General features: G+C 27.1%; 1 protein-coding gene across 3 annotated transcripts; it reads left to right on the top strand.

The window, feature by feature from the left end:
* Positions 1 to 1,671: 1,671 nt before the first annotated feature.
* On the top strand, positions 1,672 to 21,287 carry LOC135925396 (tyrosine-protein phosphatase corkscrew-like). 3 transcript variants are annotated; one of them, XM_065460689.1, is made up of 13 exons: positions 1,672 to 1,771; positions 1,816 to 1,938; positions 1,979 to 2,188; positions 10,510 to 10,684; positions 14,125 to 14,241; positions 14,664 to 14,843; positions 15,716 to 15,812; positions 15,898 to 16,013; positions 16,174 to 16,350; positions 18,262 to 18,453; positions 18,631 to 18,878; positions 20,111 to 20,178; positions 20,678 to 21,287. In XM_065460689.1, the coding sequence occupies exons 1-13, from the start codon at positions 1,758 to 1,760 to the stop codon at positions 20,815 to 20,817; spliced, it is 1,857 nt and encodes a 618-aa protein (XP_065316761.1). In that variant the 5' UTR covers positions 1,672 to 1,757; the 3' UTR covers positions 20,818 to 21,287. The 3 variants fall into 3 exon arrangements, with proteins under 3 accessions (XP_065316761.1, XP_065316762.1, XP_065316763.1); XM_065460690.1 differs by having other exon boundaries at positions 1,727 to 1,754; positions 1,798 to 1,938; positions 20,678 to 21,284; XM_065460691.1 differs by having other exon boundaries at positions 1,757 to 1,775; positions 1,845 to 1,938; positions 20,678 to 21,284.
* Positions 21,288 to 22,916: the final 1,629 nt, after the last annotated feature.

The raw sequence follows: 22,916 nt of genomic DNA on the forward strand, positions 1-22,916 counted from the left end.
TCGTTATTATTAGCTATAAAAATAAAAAATAAATAAAATTTATTTTTAAAAAATCCGAGCCGGGCCTGAAAATTTTATTTAAAAAAAGCTGGGCTGGGCCTGAAAATTTTTTAAAAAAAGCCGGGCCGGGCCTGAAAATTTTAAAAAAAAACCCAGGCCAGTCCGTAAAAAATCTTTAAAAAAATTCCGGGCAGTACCCTGCAAATGGTACTTCTGCAGGCCTCCTTAAAAAAGAGAATGTTCTCTCATTAGTTTACTAATGGGAAGAGTTTTTAAACCCTTTTAATACATTGGGAATTTAATCTAAAATGTGTTTGAAATAATCAGAACATCCATAGCATTTTGGGACTATATCAACCATAGTTAATCTTATGAACATAGTTATTAACATCTTCATAATAAAAATCTAACTAATATTTTTTTTCTATCACCATCTGAAAAAGGTTGGGAAGTCTTTTGTGGAAGTAATATTTGCAGATTAGTAAGCTCTGCATGATGAATTAAAAATTCATTTATTTGGGTTATAAATGTAAGATATACTCTTCTACTGATCCTATATTTATGTTTTAACGATGAGCTTGCCTTGCAATAAGTCGAGGAAGACAAATATTAAACACGTATAGCTCTGCTTTTGACTCAACAATAAAATATGAAATTCTTCATCAACTTAACCCTAATTTCCTTGAGTTCTGTTAAAATGCTCTTCGCTATATTCATCTTCTTAATCAAGTCAATGTCATGTTTTTGAAAAGTAACACTTAAAATAGTTTTATAATTTTCTAATGAGAAATAAAATTTGGAATAAGCATTGAATAATTTTCTTGCTTCTGAGGAAATATTTCTTTCAGGTCATTGTGATATTTCAGTAATAGAATTAATAATCGGCTCTTCTAACTCCATAAAAGCTGTTACTGCTTGATGGAGGATGCCCTATCTCGTTGGACAAGGTTGCAATTTCTTTCTCCCTGTTGGACAATTTCAGATAATTATTATTTGACTAGAAATTTAGATAAATAATACGTCACTAAAATTTGAAAATAATAGGTAAATTACACCAAGGAGAACTTGAAATCGAAATTAATTGATAAAATAACTTAGTAGATGAATGTGATAAATAAATGTAATTAAATATATGTATGAGATAGGAATAAATATTAACAAATATAAATTAATATAAACAATAATATTTTTGAAAAATATATCCAGCATCTGCATTTTTTGGCATTGGGGGGGGGGGGGGTTCCCCCTGCCCCCACCCCCGCTGCATACGCCAAAGTCGTATATTCTTTTACAAAATCGTTTGTCTATTACAATAAATTGTAGCTTAAAGCCACAAGATACAATTTATAATAAAAGTTAATACACTACACTTTATTTAGTTTGCATTCGACTTTAAGATTTTATACAGCATATTGAAAAAATGTTTCACTGTAAACATGTGTGTTATGCCAATTTTAAAGTGAGATCTTAGTTAAAATACTATTACGCAAAAAACCTCGTGTTTTTATTAATAGATGTCAAAACTTTTTTGCTCTCCTAAAAAATCTCCGGTTTAGCATAATATCTAAAATATTTGATTAGTCGTTTTTGATCGAGCCTTTTAACAAAATTATTATCATGTTTTTTAGACATTTAAGAATATGATCATATGGTTAAAGCTGACAACTTTATAAAAAGTGTCCATCGCTTTCGATTCTGAGTTTGAAAGTTTCAAATATCTAGTATCTAATTAATGATTGTTATAATGTATCTGAGTAATGAAACTTAATAAGTAGGTATATATTTATATTTTATTAGATTAAAAATATATGTCAGCTTTTTTCACCCCAATTTAACTGGTATAGAAGCTGTAAAACTATTGCTGGAAAAAGGTTCTTCTGGCGATTTTCTTATAAGACCAAGTGAAAAGGCACCTGACAGTTTTACATTGTCTGTTAGGTATTATAATATTTTTTTCAAGTATTATATTGAATTAAAGGCAAGGAATGCAAGTTGTACATATTAATATTATAAATAATGGAGAATATTATAGTATTGGTTCAGATACTAAAGAAGGCTTTGCCACATTAACCGAACTTCTTCAGTTTTTTAGCAAGTCAGATCCTTGTACTCCTAAAATCAAAGAAAGACATGGCAATATTATTTATCTAGACAGAGTGTTTCCTTGCAACGATTTATGCTATCAAAGGTAAATGCTTATTTATTGTATTTGATATAATTTTATTGAACTTTTTTAAAGATATCTTTGATATTTACTTCATCTACCTTAGATATTTTACATTTGTTATAAACTCCATATTTATTAAAAAAATTGTTTAGTCAAACGATTAATAATTTGATCAATTATAAGGTGAAACACCTTAACCCTATAGAAGTTAATTTGGTCTTGTAGGCATTCATCTTTCCATTCATTGCTATGCAACCTCCTTGTTCATTATTCTATTTTTTGGCACTCAGATTTTATTTTTAATCAAAAATGTTTTCATTTAAATTTGTAGACACTTTTATATTTTTATTATGAATAAATATAGAGGTTAAAAGATATAGATGACTTGGTATCTTAATCTTTTCCCACACTAATAAAATTTCTCTCTTTTTAAAAATAATTTATATAAAAAAAGGTATGAATTCATTAAGAAATGGATTTTTTGGAAAAGCCAGATATTAAAATACAAATTAATATCTCTAGATTTAAAATGTCATAAAATACATTAATAAAAATATAAACTTATATTTTTTTCTGATTGACCTCTTTTTTGTTGCGTTCTTCTGTTAGTTTTTTTTTCTTGTAGCTGACTCATATATTAATATATTCTTCCAGCCTCATAAGCAAAATACCCACCTAAACTTATGGCCAGTCAGTCATTAATTGTTAAGATGCATGATATTTGGAAAAGGATTGATATTGATTCTCAACATTTTATGAATTGGCTAATTTTCCATAAACCTGGATTATAATTCATATCATAGCCCTCTAATATAGGTATACAATAAAGTGTCAGTTGAAATATTAAGGTGTGGGGAGTGTAGCCATATTGTCATGCCAGTATTTATTTTATGATAAAACCATCTTAGTCTTATGTAGGGGTGTACCGATACCACTTTTTAGAGGCCGATCATATCTAATTTTGTATTCTGTGAATATACCAATGGTTTTAATTTTTAATATACTTTTTATTAGTATAACATCTATATGTCATTTAAATATATTATAATGATCAGTTATATTTTATTTCAATTCAAATGCAATTCTAAAAGTATATAAAATATTTTTATTGTTAAATCACTTTTATATAACATTAATCTATATACATAATAAGTAATAAACAAATATATGAAATTTGTAATAAATATTTAAAATAATATTTCATAATATATAAAGATTTCTTTTAGGAATACAAAAATTTCCAATTTATCAGAGTTCAGACTGTGGCAATAGTAACTGTCAAAATCACCAGCTTCATTAAAAAAAACAGATTCTGAAAAGATTATCACACGCCTGTGGTGATAGTAACTGTCAATATCACCAGCTTCATTAAAAAAACAGATTCTGAAGAGATTATCACACAAAACAGAATGCGTAAAAAAAAATAATATTGCAGAATGTTTATTAATTAATTATTATTAAAAAAATATACATAAATATTGATTTCGATTTTATTTATAAAAATAAATGATTTTAGATATAACTTTTGTGGTGTGTGTTCATTAGTTTTGCCAAGTTTATTACTGTCACAATTTTAGATGTTAATGTAATTATAGTAATGTATCATTGTCTTAAATTTAATTGTTAATTTATTTATTTTTAAAATTTGTTTATTATAACGATTTGATTATTAATTTATTTATTTTTTTAACTAAAATGTTTTAACCAGGAATCGGTAGTTCCTAAATAGAGAAAAATGGAAATTGGTTACTTCCTTTATTTTGGGGTTCACTTTATTTTTTTAATGAAATTGTTTTTTTTTACTTGATTTTCCTCTTGAAAAATATCCCAACACAAAACTAAACTTTTACAAACACAAAAAGAAACTAACTTTTATTTTTTTGAATTCTTCAATTTATAATAATCAAAAAAAAATATTAATAATAATTTTTAAAAATTTTATTACGCATAAAAAAAATTATAATAAAACAAATTTTTTTAAAAAAATAAATAAATCAATAATCAAATCATTATAATAAACAAATTTTAAAAATAAATAAATTAATAATCAAATCATTATAATAAACAAATTTTAAAAATAAATAAATTAACAATTAAATCTACGACAAAATGATACATTACTATAACTAATTACATTAAGATCTAAAATTGCTACAATAATAAACTTGGCAAAAAAATGACCACATACCACACCTCCCTCAAAAAAACTAGACTCCTCTCTCTCCTCATCCGACGACATGTATTTTAGAAGGTGGTCTAGTTCAAGAAATGTTCAAAGGCAAGAGAGGCAGACTTAAGTAGGCCTATTCAATAATAATTCGATTCGAATCTAATCGAATAATTACGAATACGAATAATAAATTATTTGTTTTATCTGAATACGAATAATCATTTATTCGATTCGAATAAAACGAATTATTCGTAATATATAATAAATTGTTTAATAAATCTAACATTTGTCATTTCTATTTGTTGACCTGCCAATCGGACAGGTGATGTGTTTGTGTTTATAAAAATTCTAGCACAAATTTAAAAATTTCTGAAGTGAAAATTTAAATTTTTATTTGCCACATTTTTTGAATCTCACGAAAAGTTTATTTTTTGAATCTCATAATAAATTATATTAAAAATTACACAAACCAGAGGTACATAAAAATATATTACATTTCTACAATAATTATTGTTAGCTAGCCTAATTATGTTAGAGGAGAATGCTTCTGATGAAATTATGCTTGATGTTGAAGATGAGAAAATTTCCTCACAAAAGAGAGCAATCATATGGGATCAATATCAAATCCTTAAAGATAGTGAAAAGGCTGCTTGCAATCATTGCAAGAGTATTATAAAATGTAAAGGCAAAACAACATCTCCTTTTATTAATCATTATAATAGGTTTCATTCAGACCTTAGTAAAAAAAATAATAAAATTGACATTTTTTTAAAGTCTACACCAAATTTTTCAAAAAAAATTAATTTTAAGGATAATTTATTAAAATTATTTATAAATCATAATATTCCTTTTAAAATTATTAATTCTAATGATTTTAAAAATTTTATAAGTGATCTTGATTGTTCTGTAAAATCAATATGCTCCAATACTCTTAAATTGCACATGTATAATACATTTGCAGAAAAAGAACAATTGGTAAAGGAAATAATATCTAAAAATAAAAGTCAGATTAATTTTTCATCTGACATTTGGACTAGCCCAACACAGGTTCCTTTTTTAGGGCTAACAGCCCATTTTATTGATGATAATTTTAAAATAAATAACATAATTTTGGATGTCAGTCCAATAAATGAAACACATTCAGGTGAAAATATATTTAAAGCCTTTGTCAAAATAATTAAAAATTATAATTTAGAGAATAAAAATTTTTATATAACTTTAGATAATGCAACTAATAATAAAATATTTATTGATACATTTTCTTTAAAATATCCCTTAATAAAAATAGGGCACATCCGATGCTTTGCCCATGTAATTAATTTAATATCCAAAGAAATTTTAAAAATTTTAGACCCTTCAATTCTAAAACTAAGAAACATTATTAGAATGATTCGTAATTCCCCTCAAAAATTAAATTTATTAAAAAATATATGTAGTTCCCTACATCCTCCCCTAAATTTTTAAAACCAAAATTGGATTGTGAAATAAGGTAGAATAGCACCTATCAATTGAAAGGGGCTTATTGTTAAAGCCTGCTATAACAAAATTAGTTAATGAAGTAATAACTAACATTAAAATTCTTCAAGAAAAACAAATATCAGAGGTAAACTAAAATTTATAATTAGGTAATAATATTACTTTGATAACATATAGGAAGAATGGGAGGATCTTATAAAAATTAAAGCTATACTATTGCCTTTAGATGAAACTAAAAATATGGTATGTGGGGAGAATTATCCTACTTATAATTTGGTTATACCTTATTATATTTTAATTCTTGAACATCTAAAAAATGAAAAACCTGATTTCCATAAATCCTTTAACAATAGTTTCAAAGTAGCATGTGATAAATTGTTGGGCTATTATAATTTAAATGCCGATGATGCAATAATAACCACAATATTAGATCCCATACTTAAAGTAGAATATTTTAAATCAATATCTGTTGATTATGATATTGATATATCCAAGTTAATGGACAAATTTAAAGAGATTTACAATAGATATACAGGTATTTAATTTACCCCGATTTAAATATGATTTTATTTTATAAGCTCATAATTATAACTGTCAAACAAATAAGGATAAAATTCAACAAAACAGGCTAGACATTGTTTTTAAACAAAATAATATTTAACTGTGTGAAATAGATTTTTATCTGAGTGAACCAAGAGCAAAGAGTGATACTGACCCATTAATGTGGTGGAAGGTAAATGCATATCGGATCCCCATACTCTCGAAAATGGCAAGGGATTATCTATATATACAACGAACATCAACTGCTTGTGAAAGGCTTTTCTCAGTTGGAACTAATTTATTGTCAAAAAACCGCATGTCATATAAGGAAGAAAATATAAGAAAAACTCTTTGCCTTAAAAATTGGCTTAAATTATAAATTAAATTAATAATATATATTTTAATTTTGTTTATAACTTGATTATATATTATTTATTATCAGATTATTGATTACATATTATTATAATTTTTTCTGTTTAAAATCAAATTTGTAATAAAAAAATTTGTCAATATATTTGAGTATGATTTATTTTATTAAAAAAATTAATTCGAATTATTCGAATAATTCGAATCGAATACAAATAGTAGATTTTATTATTCGTACGAATTCAAATAGTAAATTATTCGATTCGTTTAAACTAATCGAATATGAATAATGCACTATTCGATTCAAATTCGTTTTTGAATAGGCCTAGACTGAAGTAATAGTATCGGAACCAACGGGAGTATATGAAACTTGGCCGAGGGAAGAGCCAGATGGAACTAAGGAAGGGTGGACCGAGTCATGGTCAGGGGAACAATAAGGATCGGATATGTGTGTAACCAGTAATGTAATCATCCCGGAGTCTTGGGAAGCAGAGGAAGGCCACGGTCAGGGCGATATAACGGGTGACGAGCAACGGGATCCCGATGAAACAGATGCTTGGGAAGAGTTAAGGAGACTAAGAGGAAACGAGGCAGGGCCAGATGGATGGACAGGAGGAGAAGAAGAAAACGGAGTCTCAAGTGTAGATTGGGAATTAGACCACCTTCTAGAATACATGTTGTCGGATGAGGAGAGAGAGGAGTCTAGTTTTTTTTGAGGGGAAGGTGTAGTATGTGGTCATTAGTTTTGCCAAGTTTAATACTGTCGCATTTTTGATGTTAATGTAATTAGTTATAGTAATGTATCATTGTCGTAGATTTAATTGTTAATTTATTTATTTTTAAAATTTGTTTATTATAACGATTTGATTATTAATATTTTAAAAAAATATTTGTTTTATTATAATTTTTTTTTATGGGTAATAAAATTTTATTTATTTTTTTTTGATTATTATAAATATTTAAGAATTCAAAAAAATAAAAGTTAGTTTCTTTTTGTGTTTGTGAAAAAGTTTTGTTTTGTGTTGAGATATTTTTCAAGAGAAAAAAAGAGGAAAATCAAGTTAAAAAAACATATGTATTTCGTTAGAAAAATAAAGTGAACCCCAAAATAAAGGAAGTAACCGATTTTCATTTTTCCTATTTAGTAACTACCGATTCCTGGTTAAAACATTAAAACTTTTTTTAAAAATTTTATAATTTTATTTTTGTTAAAGACGTCATTTTATATCGGATCGGATCGGAAAATTTTATAATAGTTGCCGATAACCGATATTTTAAAATAGGTGAAATATCCGCCCGATATGATCCGATATACATTACTAGTCTTGGGGAAGGAGTCTTAGTTAAGTTCTACAGGGCCATCTGGGGGGGGGGGGAGGATCATCAATAAAATTCAGAAAAATCAAGATTTTTTAAAGATCAAGATTCTTTTTATGATTTTATTATGAGATTTTTATGCATAAAAGTCATAAAAGATTTACTTATAAAATATTTTTTAAGATTTAAATGATCAAAAATTTTGTTTAGCTCCAAATAATTTAGAGAGGTTTTATTTTGTAGAACATCTCAGACTCTAATTTTTTCTGAACCCAAACCAAACATTAGATATTCTGAAAAAACAAAATATAACCACAGTAAAATCAAAAATGCCTAATCTGTATTTTCCATAGGTCTGATTTTTATGAAGGTTAGATAGATTGGGACTTGGGAATGAAGCCCTTGCAAAATTTCGACCCCCCCCCCCTTCATGGATAAATTTAATTGTAGTTTGATTTTTAATCACAGATAATAACTTGAAATTTTACCGGCTTAATCAATGTATCATATTAAGGCAAACTCATTCTTAATATACTTGCAGCTATTCTTAGGCAAGAATTTAGATTTGTTGAAAACACAATAAAAAATGTCCCTAATTTATTATAATCTCTATTTCATACATTGATTTTAATTTAAATTATCTATTTACTGTCCCTTTTTATAACCATGCTGACTTTAGGCAGTGTCTAACTAAAGTAAACTCTGGGTACAGCCCTATATTTAGATGAAATAGGTTCTACCAATAATCTTTCGAAAATTATAATCATTGATGTAACTATGGGTAGAGGAACTTTTCCTTCTATCACTTTTTATAAGTATCGTTTTAGCTAGAATACCATTTTGGCACTAATTATCCCAAAATTATATTTCTGAATTTGTCCAAAAACTATTTCAAAGCTGCCAATAATGTGGTCGGCACTGCATTTACCTAATATTCGTTATGTGGATCGATATCGCTATTTTTTGCCATTACATTAAATTCAGTCTTCTCTTCTAACTGACTAGACTAAAATTAAAATATAATTTTGATTGTTATATATATGTTTTATATATAGATTAATTGAATATCACTTACACTTGAATTCAGGTAAAGTTGGATTTAGCTCCCAATTATCTAATTTCTTAAATCTCAACTAAATTAATTTGATTTTACTCCACATTTATATTATTTTTTTTAAAAAAGATTATTATATTTGGGATAAGATCATAAACGGAAATCCTTAAATAAATGGGTGGCGTTGTATGAAAATTAATATGATCCTACTTTAAAAACCTGAGGAAATCATTTTCAAATATTTTATATTTGGGGAAAATCAAAAAGAGTTAGGGATGATGTTTAAACAGAATTTATAAATAAAATGAGCGTAAAAGAGTTTTGGTAATCATTAACACATAAAATTCCAACATTTGCATTTTTTTTTCACATCGCGACTTATCTTTCCAAACAGACCCTTTTAATACGACACCGAAACAAATTCTTATAAATTATTTTTGCAGGATACAAATCCAGGAATGTCTGAATAGGCAGGCAGGGTATCCTTGCCTTAAGATATTTTTTAGAATATTTATATATTTTTTATCCTGCATCGTCCTGTGTGATATTAATAATTTATTTATATTTCTTAAAAAATATCGTTAAGTCTTCGACAAGCTTGCAGAATAGAAATTACTATCAAAAATTATGAAGAGAATTGTCCACCTGTGTCATATATTTTTTTATTGTTTCAATTACTTTCTATAGAAAAAATTATGCAATCTTTGCGCATAAATAAAATTCATTTAATTAATATCGGAAAATGATATTTTTTCACACAAAATTTTTTAAAGAAAAATTTGAAAATAATCAATGCTGATACAAGTACGATGATGTGGTTAAAATATTATAAATCATAATGGATATCCTAAAGATACGAATATGCTTTTTACTTGTGCATTTCTTTCAGGGCTTGTCCTTCGGAAAATTTATATCCTTGTTAAACGATCCTTTATGAATCAAATCTTGATCCCGATATTTAAAAAAACTGAATAGCAAATTTGGATGATTAGAACTTTTAAAAATTTAATATATAAAAACACAGATATTTTCAATGAGACAGTTTATTTCGCCGAATCGCCGTAAATTTGATTTTTTTAAAAATTAGATTTCAAGTGCAATAAATTAAATTTTAAAGAAATACCGGAAATTATAATTTGAAAATTCCGGTTGCTATCTTCATTTTTTTAAAGAACGACCATTTAGGCAGTTTGCCAAAATCATCAGAAGAAATTGGGTTGCTTGAAATTGAGGGGTTTATACTAACAATTATAATAATTGATCGCTTTTATAAGGTCTTGTTTTAAACTCCAAGATATTCTATATCAAAGATAGTAAAAAGAATATTATATAATTGGAATTTTATTTGTTATTTCAAAACTAAATAATCTTGTTTCACCCAAAACTTCAAGTATAAAAAATTATAATTATTTCACACAGATATTTTCATGGTGATATCAGTGGTTCTGAAGCTGAAAAATTGTTGACTGATTTCGGTAAGCCCGGGAGCTATTTGGTACGTCATAGTCAGACTACCCCGGGCAAGTTAGTCTTGAGTGTTTTGCGCTCAGATATTGCCCAAGGTGCCGTAACTCACGTATATATACGCTTACAGGTTAACATTATTCAATATCTTGATTTTATATCTACAAAAATTCGAGTATACCTAACTTAGAACAAATCCTATTTTTATGACAAATAAATTTTTCGATTTAAATCCGATATAAGTGTGAAAATTTTATATTTATATTGAAATTTTTTTTTATAAAGTCAATATTTAATCAAACGCCCTCCGAATTTTTAAGAATTTTATTTAACTAAGATAGAAAATAAACTATATCGCTCATTTTTCAACTCCTCTTACTCCTGGAGATATTTTTTATTGATGCACATAATTTTAAACATCTCTGGAATTTTGTAATGAAAGTTTACTAGAATCCGGCGTTGAAAACTGGAAATAACTAGAAAAGGGTAGATTTTTTTTTTCAAATTTATTATTTAACCAGATTGCATTATTACAAAATCATTGACTAATTAGGGTACTGGCCTAAGGTGATGCTTTGACTAAAATTCATTAAATATTATCAAAATGTCATTTATATTTTAAGCGTGTAATTATACCAGGGCTTCCAATCGAATCCGATTGCGGGCTATTTTTATTAACCTTAACAATTGTTTAATTTATTGTCTTGGAAAACGTTTAGAAATTTACTAAGAAAAGACCAAGTTTTTTGAAACCATTTTTATATTGACATCATTTAACAGTAGAAAATCAAAATGTCACAGTTTTATAATTGTTTCACAGTTTAAATAAATTTGTTCAATTTTTAATTCATGTTTTTCAGAGTTTCAAATTAAATTATTTTTCAGTTTTTCTTTACCGAAATGTAGTTGGTTTCGCATCTAATAAAATTAGTATTTCTCCTCATATTAAACACTATCTCTTATCTTTATGGCATATCCCTAAGCTAACCACTAACACGGTCAGACCCTTAGTCTGAACCACGTAGTTCGGCAACATTAATAGAAACTTACTGGCTGCTTCTATCTGCTCCACAGCCCTAAGTATCCATTAGATTTTAACGAACAAGTGAGTTTGATGTTAGTAAAACAGCGGATTTAATAATAAAAAACGGTGAAAATAATAATAAAACTGAGGATTTATTTAGAAAATTGAAAATAATGTTAAAACTGATCGTATTTATTAGACTTTACATATAATTTGTTCCCTTTTTATATCAGAAACCAATATTTTATAAAAAATTTCAAGCCCCAATTTCGGATTCGAAATTTATTTTGGCTATACCCTTATTTTTATTTTATGAATTGATGGAATATAATATATCTTTATTAAACGCTTCATTTTATAATTTTTCAACTGATTAATTGATATAATTGTAAAAATAAATTTTAAAATCTCGATTTGATCGGTTTTTTAAAACCATTTAACTCAATATTTTATCCAGAAAAATATTACTCAAGCCTGAATATTTTGCTCATAGATGGCACAAAGGTTTGGACATTTATAAGCAAAATCACGAGCTTAGGTAATATTCTGGCTAAAATATTGAGTTAGTGTTTAAAATTGGGCTCAAATCGAGCCATTTTACAGCACTAATCCGTCCAGCCTGGATTCTTAAAGTTTTTAAGCTCGCTCGGATTTTTATCTTTTTAAAATTTTTAACCCCGGTCCGTGTTTTTATCTTATTTTTATTCGTTACAGGTTGTGCCTTCAGGTCTCTAATGTATAACACATATCTTTCTAACCTTTTAATCCCATAGCTTTTACTTTTGCAGAAGGTTAATTTCAGAAAAAAAGAGACCTGATTTCTTCTCCCGAAACTGCCACATAAAAAATTAATATATTTTTAAAATATTCCCTCTTTTCTCCTATTTTTTTAAACATTTTTAATTATTTATTTAAATTGGTTATTTTTGTTTAGTAAAATTATTTCCAGGACGTTTATCTTAAGTTTAATGAATTTTAGACATGAATTTTTAAAGGATTATAGCTCCTTAAACAGTCCTTCACCCAGTCTAAGATATCATACAAGTATAATACAGTTGAACGCCTACATATATAAAAATTTTAAGGATAAAAGATACCTTTTTTTACTATGACAATTTTTGGCTTTTGGTTATAAACTGAAATTTCCTCTAGCTGGGCTATACTTAAACGAATTATTCATTATTCGATTCGTAATTTACGAATAAGAAAAATATATTATCTGTCGATATTTTTTATCTATTCGAAATAATTCATAAATAATCAAAATTATTCTTGCGAAACTTAATATTTTTTTTACTTTTCCCACATCTAGAAATCACATTTTGAAATTTTAATAATCCATTTTTTCATTTTTAATAATATTTTTAAAGAATTTAATTTTCGAAACGAATCGACTAATATTCAACGAATCAAATCTAAAACTGTTATTCGAATCGTATGAATATAAATAATACAACTATACCACTTGATAATACGAATAATGCAGATATTCATTCGTATTTATGTAGGTATACACTGGACCCATATCTGGTCGAGTAATTATTTGGAAAGTAAAATTTTATTTATTATTTAGTTATAACAATAGGAGGGACAGGAGTCCATAAAAAATTGAAGTGCTATAAAAAATAGAGAAGCAAATTTTCCAAAATATTTAAACGTAGTTTTATTCTTTACATAATATCTACGATAGAAATTAATACAGAAAAAAATCTTTTCTTTTTTTAAAAAATATAAATAAAAAATGAAAATTTAAGAATTATGAAAAACATTTGGGTTACATTTTAGCCCATCGCGGTGCATTTTATAGCGTTTCTTTGTTAAAATTATGTATACAAAAATGTTCAGCCTAAGTAAATTAATGAAGATACATTATCAATTATGTTAAATGTAACCAGGTTCTTCCATATTATATTTAACACCTGGAAGAATTTGTCACTTAAAACTGCCATATAATTTACAAACAAGTTAACCGTCTTCCTATTGTCATACGTGACCCTGGACAAACTCATGGCCTCTGGTGTTCTCATAAATATAGTTTTTTATTGAGAATAAATCCCTGTTTAAAAATGGCTAATACTTACCCCTCCAAAACCTACCCCGAGTCTTCACTTTTATTAAAATTTAATTCTTGTACATCATAAAATTTTGATTACTATTTCATTTAGAATTGATATTTAGTTTATAGTAACTTTTATAAAAATTTTTATTAGAATAGATATAAAAAATTAAAAAGTTACATTTTATGTGTTTAAATTTAAATATGCATTTAAAACTTAACATGAGCATATTCTGCGAAATATTTTTATAACAATTAAGCATCTTGTTAAAATACATTTATGGGTTAAATCTCTAATATCAAGGTAATTTGTTTTAAAATTATTTGATAAGGAAATACCTGCCACAGAATAACACCATCCCCGGTCTCCCCTTCGATCATTATACTATAATATTTGTGAGGAGGGCTGAATCTTTAGCTGATTTATTATGGATTAGTATCAACATAATATTAAAAATAATAAATTTTTAATTAAATTATATATTTAAAGAACGGACAATATGACATAGGAGGAGGTCCAAAATTTACCGATTTGAATGAACTCATTTCCAATTACAAAAATTGTTCGATGGTGGAATCGAACGGCTCTGTTTTGAAATTGACAAACGTATAAAATTATATAATACAAATACAATCAGGGGTTCAAACCCGAATTCGGTTTTAACTTTATTTAGTTTCAATTTTAATAGACACAAACTTTATCGAAACCGATTTCTTATTGAGGTTCAACCCCACTTCGGTTTTAAAATAAACCGGATTAGTTGGGCCATTAATAAATCTGACCTTGTTTGGTCTGTGTTCTCAAAATGTCCGACTAAACCATTTTAAATGTCTCAACCCGAATATGGGTTCGAATTCTTGACTACATTATTCGATTTTTTAAAATATTTATCATTATACAAAGGCATCGAACATTCTTTTAGCGGTCCGGTAAATTAGCATTGAATACAGGACTCTACTTATTGATGCTAAACTACTATAAATTATTATTGTTTATAAAATTGATTTAAATTATTTCTTTTCCTATAGCCAATTAACGTAACGAGCATGAAAGCATTGGCCTTCCCTAAATACGTACGGACTATGCTTAATTTAGGCGATTCCCTTTCAACCGATTCAATCCATCCCTTCATCCATAATCAAACAACATCACCGGAACCTGACGTTAGATGTTGTCAACTTAAAAATGGATTCAGCGATGAATATGAAGTTTTATTAACAGCATTTTGTTGTACCTAACGTATTATTATCTTGTTTTCCTCAATACTTTATTCTAATAATACACTTTGCCGATTTTTGCTTCCATTTTTAACTAGAAAGTGATATCCATAGTTAATAAGTTTTTTTAAAATAATATTTCTAACTTTGTATGGCGTTTTATATCACACACACTAGATAATAGCAAATTCGATGATTCGAATTGATTATATCAAAATATAATTTTTTGATTTATTTTTTCGAAATTATTTTACTGAACATTTTTGATATTTAATTATGCAACTTTTACTTTATAGTTTTACCTTGAAAGATATTTTACTTTTATATAATTTTAAAGGAGTTATTTTTATGTGAAAGTGTTTTGTATTTATCAGAGACCTACGGGCAGGGCCGTATTTAAATTTTTTTAAATACCAGGGTCGGGCCTAAGATTTTAAAACCGAATATTTTAAATCGTCATTATTAGTTAGGTATAAAAATTAGGAATAAATGTTTATTTTAAAAAATCCGGGCCGGACCTGAAAATATAAAATCCGGGCTGGGTCAAAAAAATTATGGGCCAGGCCTTTCAAATGTTACCTCTCTGCAGGTCTCGTGTATTTATTAAAAACTTAATTTTACCTAAATATAAATTAACAAAATGAAATTTTATCCCAAATTAACAAGAAAAAAATTCATATCTAAAATATACAATTTTATGAAATTTTATTTAAAATTAACTAGAAAAGAACATTCATATAAAAAATATAAATTCACAAAAATTTTGGGTTAGCTTTCCATATTTTTTGTAAAATTTCAAATGTAAAAAGCATTATCTAAATAGTATTTCGGTATAATATTATTATTTAAAATATTACAAAAAGTGCTTGCGTAAATTAACCTCCAAAGATTCTAGTTCCAGAAACGAAGGCGAAAAAAGTATTAATAGCCACAAAAACAGATACCGAAACATTTTACCATGTAAGCATAGGGTTACATTATCAATATACTATTTCAGAAGATCAAAATCTATTACAATTTTTGTTTAAATAAACTTTTTGTAAAGTTGATCATACAAGAGTTATCCTTCGGCCATTCAATAATCATTGCCCTAATAAACCTTATACCATGGGCGATATTGAGAATACTAATGGCGATTATATCAATGCTAATTATATAGCTGTAAGGTATATTTATTCATATCATGTTTTTATTCGTTATTATCAAAAGGTGATGATCTAAATCACGAGAACCATAAATATTTCCAAAAATGATTACATTTTTTTAATAAATAATAAGTGGCAATATGAATATGCATTTTATTTTATTCATATTTTGTTAGCCGGATAAATATCAAATTCCAGATAATTTATGTGCTGCCAATGCTAGTCCTGGACCTGACTGGTATATCGCCACTCAAGGACCCCTAAAAAATACCGTAAGCCACTTTTGGAAGATGGTGTGGCAAGAAAATACGCGAATCATAGTCATGGTTACTAAGGAAATTGAAGGCTCAACGGTTATAATAAAATATTATATCGAGATTTTGGAGTTTTCTAATATTGTTTCCAAGAGTGTTTATGTTTTGTGCTTTAAAAAGCGGGTTTTTTAAATATTTATATTAATAAATTTAGGCTGTTAAAATATTAATTTTTATACCTTAGAAAAGATAAATATTACGTTTTAGGGGAAAAAATGCAAAATTTCTTTTTACAGGAATATAATATATATAAATATGTTTTAACGCCAAATCAATTCCATAATTACTAGGATAATAAGAATAGCCTTATATTCTTTCTTTGATACATGAGATATATCAAAAAAATACTTTTAAAAAGCAGATAGATACAGAGATAGATTGTTCAATATGCTTTTTAATTAATTGATGCTATAAAAAGGATGTCATAAATAGTTGTCAAAAAAAATGGGATAAAAAATGTATAGAGATAATTAAGAGTCCATATAAAATATAAATATACATACATAATTTACAGGATATTACTGAATAAAACATATAAGTTTTAAATGTAAACAAAATATAAAAATATCAACAATAGCAAAATATTTATTATAATAAATAATGTATAATAATATAAGGGGGAAAAGGGAGTTTTGCCATGTATGTTAAAGGAACTAAGAGAGATAAAGAAGTATTTCAAAGAAACACTTGTAAGGATTTCAATGTGAGTTTTTTGTTTGGGAAAAGGGACTCGTTTTTAACCCCCGTCCTTATTGAAATTTTCTTACACAATTGATCTAAAAATTTAAGGGAATTGGGGACCGGGATTCCCCAAAACACTAAACATTAGAGGCAGAAAAATAAAAGAATTTAAGAGGGACCTATAATTATTGCACATTTTAATTTCTTGGAATTCCAAGATATTAGAGTTTCTATTGGTGGGAAATAAGGTAACACATGACACATCCCACACAAGTCTTTTGCTGCATAGGACATGCCATCGGAACGCTCCATCCTCATTAAAAAGGCCTAAAGGCTCCAAACTATTGGGGAAACCGGCGGAAATCAAAGATTTGCAGATCAACCTATATAGATTTTTAAGCAGCAAAAAGCGGTCGCTGACTTTAAGGCAAAAGAAACAATGACTAGAAAAACTTGCTTATTGCAGGCATCGCAAGTCTCAACAGACTGGATAAGACAACTTAGCCCATGACCAATGTCAATTTGAAATTTATCGTTTGTGAGTAACATTTCCATTTTCTTACTCGGGAGCTATTTATTCATGGCCGTTGGAATTTTTTTTCATTTCTGAGTAGTTGAAGGTTAGTTAGATCGAGGCACGCAAAGTTTATAAATACACATTGAAACTAGGAAGCTTTTAAATGGCTGGAAACGGAATGATCGGACCCTTGGAGAACTAGAGTAAGCCAAGATTAGTTGGTCGAAGCTAGTAGTATCGTTCAACTCAATAATCGAGAAAATAGAATCATTAAAAGATATCCATGAAGAAAGAAAACGAGTAATTGCATTAAATTAGGGGGTGGAAATCCAAGTTCTCCTTGGTAAGCCGGTAAAGAGGCAAATGACCAATTAAATCGGAAAACTTTAGGACTAACCGGGATTCGATAAAATGTTTAAATTTTAATTCGAAGGGGGTATCTTTTTTTTGGTATATTTAATTTTTTAAGTAACGAGTAACCCGTTACTTTGAATAGCTAGTAACGAGCGTTCTTATTTTTATAAGGTAACGAGTAACCGTAACGCGTTTCTTTTTTCAATTAAGGTTTATAGCACTATAAATTATATGTACCTCACAACCTATACTGAGTTAAAAACTTAAAAAAATTGTTAGTTATTTATGGCATGTTATATACTACCAATACACAAAATTTTAAAGTATTTTAAGGGGACCCGGTTGAATCTTTGATATGAAATTAACCTACCGATAATTTATCTTCATTATTTTATTAGGTTAAATGCGCAAAATATTGGCCCAACCCTGGAACAGTTGACACTCAAGGAGAATTACTCATACAAAATATTACAGAATATTCTATAGATTCTTTAGTGATACTCAAACATGATATAATGAATTCTGATTCCAATATAGATATTAGTGACGATGATATAGTTCGCGAATTGTATATTTACCCCCTAAATAAAGTTATTATTTTAAATAATTCAATTTTAAAATTTAATTTAGATAAATAAGTTATAAGATAAGTTGTGCGAAAAAGTTTAACACTACAATTTAGAAATAAAATAAAGTAATTAAAAGTAAGCTACTACATTAGATGTTTAATTAATACACAAATTTCCTATAAAATATTATCTATTAAGCCAGAGGAGGGGCGAAAAATATATCATTTTCATTGTCGTTCCTGGCCCGATCACAAAATCCCAAAGAACCCTTCTAAAGTTTTGGCTTTTTTGAAAGCGGTCAACGCAAAAAAAATTGAAATCCTCGTTGGTATAAACTACAAAAATAAAAAAGTTGATAACGATTTAAATATAATTCACATTAGTAATAATGGTCTAAATGAATATCGTTCCAATTTCGAGTTGGGCCCTATGGTAGTTCATTGCAGGTATAGTTTGAAAACTAATATTATACTTTGTTTTAATTAATATTTAATTTTATATTACTTTTAAACACCAATGGATTGATTATAATGATGATGAGATGCCATTTTGAGAATGTATTGGGTTGCGAATATAATCTGAAATATTTTTTCGCAATAAAATCTTAGTCAGTAGGAATTATAAATCTTTCGTGCCGGGCTCGAGCCTTCAGGCTGGGTCGGGTCGGGCCTTGGAAATTTTTTTAAATATATTTAGATTTATCAATTTTATATTGAATTTTTTATGTAAAATAAAATATTTGATTTTATTTATAAAACTAGACGCCATAACATATGTCTTTTATTTTGAGTAATTATAAAAATTAATTTCTAAAATTAAATACAATCGGGCCCGGAAAAAAATTTTTAAGAAAATTTCTGGTTCAAGCTTGAAAAATTAGGCCCGATGCAGATCACTAATAGTAAAGCTTAAATAACCACTCAATCCACCGAATTTTTAAAAAATGAAGTCAAATTAAATTTTATTAAACCAGAACTCTCTTCTTTGGCAATTAGTGTTTTAATTTGCATTTTTTATAGGTTATATTTATTAATTTTACCTAATATAGATGTTGTTACTATTAGCTCTTTATTTTTGATTTTTCAAAATACTCAGAACTTTGAAGTTTATTCTTCTTTAAATGGCATTATAGTAACTTTCTCAATCATTTATTTAATTAATTCGATCATTCTTATTTTTTAAACCTTGTTAATACTGACTAGCTTTATATTCCATCCTGTGAATTTAATATTTTATTTATAAATTTAGTATTTTAGTTATCATAAAATACAATGAAATACGCATATTGTAATATATTTCCAAATATTATTGAACAAAATACTAACTTGAAAATCAAATATAGATATAAAAATTTTAATATCCAGACTGGCATATTTAAATTTTATGAAAAATCTGAGATTTGTGAAGCCTTACCTGATATTTTATATATAAATTGTTCGGCCCGATAATTTTTTTGCACCAATCGATCTGTCCGTTAAATTTTTTGCCCGACCCAGCCCATTATAATTTTTATAAAAAAATTCCGGCCTATGGAATGGGCTTTCGTACGGGTCGGGCTTGCAGATCTCTAATAGGGATTCTTAAATTCAAAATGACACTTTACAAAATATGAAACATTTTAGATAATATCTTTTATTAAATAAAAAAAAATTTATATGTTATTAATTTATTTTTTAAGCGCCGGGATAGGAAGAGCTGGTTCTTATATTGCCTTAGATATGATATTTCACAACCTTCAAAAACACGGTTATTTATTGAACCCAAATTAATTCAGTCCTAAAATAAAATAAATTTACAACGTTATTTCAGGTGCTAGAGATTTTTTTATAAGAAAAAAAGTTTCATAATTGTAATACGTGTCTTAGAAACTATCGAGATTCGGAATATTTTAATTTTAACATTTACTGAGAGTGATTTAAATTTGAATTCTCCCTAAATGCATTCCAGAATGTAAGTATCTACACGAAATTTAACAATAATTTTGTCTTGAACTTTTGAATTACTCTTAATTTATATTAATTTTTATATGCTAGATTTCATATGAATTCAAAGATGCGATAAATTTTATGGCATAAATTGTCTGAAATTTATAGGGTAGGCACTCTACATATTTTGGAATACATTTATAATAAGACTAGATTTAAATTTAAAAATCGCCCTCAGAAATCCCCAGGGATTTCATATCCAATAAAACATGACATACATAGTAATGAAGTTTATTTTTATACGAAAATTAATAATTTAGGCCTTGATACTGATATAGATATCCAAAACACAGTGTATTGGATGAGACTACAGCGGTCTGGAATGGTTCAAACTTTGCAACAATATACTTTTATTTATACTGCTTTGAAGAGTTACATCGAAGAAACATACTTGAAATAATCTATAATCTTATTCAATATTGTTATAATTTATAAACAGAAAATTATTTGTAAAAATATAATTGTTTGGTAGGTTATTATTTAGAAATTTAATATTGCTTAATGTATTGACTTGTTTATAAATATTCGCGTCTCACAAATCTAGGGAAAGTGGCGTTTCAATGTTTTATTTCCAAGAGACATAACAAAAGCATTTTTATGTTTCTGTTTCTTTCTCGTTCCTGCTAAAAATTATGTTCCATTCTCGTTCAACATTCCAAAACGCGTTCTTTGAATTTTTTTATTTTATTTATGTTTATTTTTAATTCATTAATCCTTATATTTATTACCTCTGATTACTCCTCTCAACACTAATCTGCTAACAAATTTATCTATTTGAATTTAAAATTTTTATTATATAATATTAATTTTATAAATAGTTAAATCAGATTTTGAAATGCTTTTCAAAATAAAAAATCCTTAAAGATTTTTGATCTCTGAAGATGTTTTTAAGAATATGCAGGTTTTTTCATCAAATTTTATCTAAAATTCCAAATTAAATAAATTAAGATTTTTATGCATCAAAAATCTTTCATGTTAAAATCACAAATTCTTTAAAATAAATTTTGTTATCTTCAAGGATTTTCTTTGGGCAAAAAAAAATTTAGAAATTTTTTTTTCAAACTGGTTACAATTATTTTGAATTTGATTTAAAAAATGTTTTTATAAACATAAATCATGAAGTAATTATTTTGTTATGTGAAGCAAATTGAAATTAAAGAAAGAAAAATGAATATTTATAAATTAGCCATTTTATAGTCAAAACATTTGGCATCTTTATTTTAAATTCTTTTTTATATATAGTATTTTATAATTATGTAATTTAACTTCTAATATTATGCAATTAGATTTATCTCAATAATATAATATTAAATGTAGGAAAGTTATAATATTGTATGACGAATATAATATTCAAATAACGTTGAATATAACCTTTTAAAATATAGCATCTTATTTCCCACCAAGTTCATTTATAAATCTTTTTGTTGGCCTTCGTTCCCTCGTTGGATATCGGGGTTGAATTCCTTCTTGACTTGGTTTTATTTTATCTTCTAACTTTACTTTATATTGTCATCTATTTTTATTGATTCGGTTTCAACTGGTTCTTTCCTTGTTCGTAGTTGGTCGGCGTGTTTTCCTACGATTTTTTCTTTTTCTTCCCTTTTCCAGGGTTGTGATGGCAGTTCCCCTGGTATAAGGCAACACCTAGTATATCTCTGCATTGTTTTTGATATCTTCCACAGCTGTTAACTAGTTTTCGACATCTTTATCTAATTGTTCCCACTAGTGTTGTTAAACAGCTCGTTTTGAGCCGATTATTAAAAACGGCTAACTCAATATTTCATTCAGAAAAATATTGCGCAAGCCTGAAGATTTTGCTCAGAGAAGGAACAAAGGTTTAGACATATACTCTCGAGGCCTAGGCAATATTTTCCTGGCTAAAATATTACTAGTTCCCACCATATATAATGTCTCGTAATGTATTCCATTAATGTAATACCTGGATGCCCCGTATGCAATATATGTAAAACTCTTTTTGGAGTACGGAATGATTAATTTACCATTCCAAAATAAAATACCGTTATCATTTTCTATTTCATCTATTCCTCTTCTAAAAGCTTGTAATTCTGGTGCTTGATTTTGTATATTTGTACCATTTATTAATATTTTTACTATTAAAATTGGGTCCTTCGAGGTTTCATCAAGTTCTTTTCTTGATAGAGTTAATGTGTCATAAGAAAGATTTCTTATATACACACTTTTATTTTCGCTCGTTATTCTATCATATTTCTCTATTGGATTTCGCGATAAAGCATCTGCAATTATATTATTAGCGCCATTCTTTTACATTATATCATATGAAGATGATTTATAAGCCCAACGTAAAAATCTTTGGTTTGTTAATGAGCTTAAATCTCTGTGATTACCATATATCTTTATTAAAGGTTTGTGGTCCTTTCATATTTTAAACTTTCATCCATATAAATAGGAAATTTTTCTACGCCGTTTATTATTGCTTTAGCTTCTTTGTCTATTGTGGAATAACTTTTCCGCGTCTTG

Source organism: Gordionus sp. m RMFG-2023, chromosome 2 (genome assembly GCF_954871325.1).
Source record: "Gordionus sp. m RMFG-2023 chromosome 2, tfGorSpeb1-WG-v2, whole genome shotgun sequence".
NCBI lineage: Eukaryota > Metazoa > Nematomorpha > Gordioida > Chordodea > Parachordodidae > Gordionus > Gordionus sp. m RMFG-2023.

What these genes read in the sequence shown, in the direction of transcription:
- LOC135925396 (XM_065460689.1), top strand. An exon ending in ATACCGAAACATTTTACCAT is followed by an intron (nt 15,813 to 15,897) that starts GTAAGCATAGGG and finishes CTTTTTGTAAAG; the next exon opens with TTGATCATACAAGAGTTATC. An exon ending in AGGAAATTGAAGGCTCAACG is followed by an intron (nt 16,351 to 18,261) that starts GTTATAATAAAA and finishes TTATTTTATTAG; the next exon opens with GTTAAATGCGCAAAATATTG.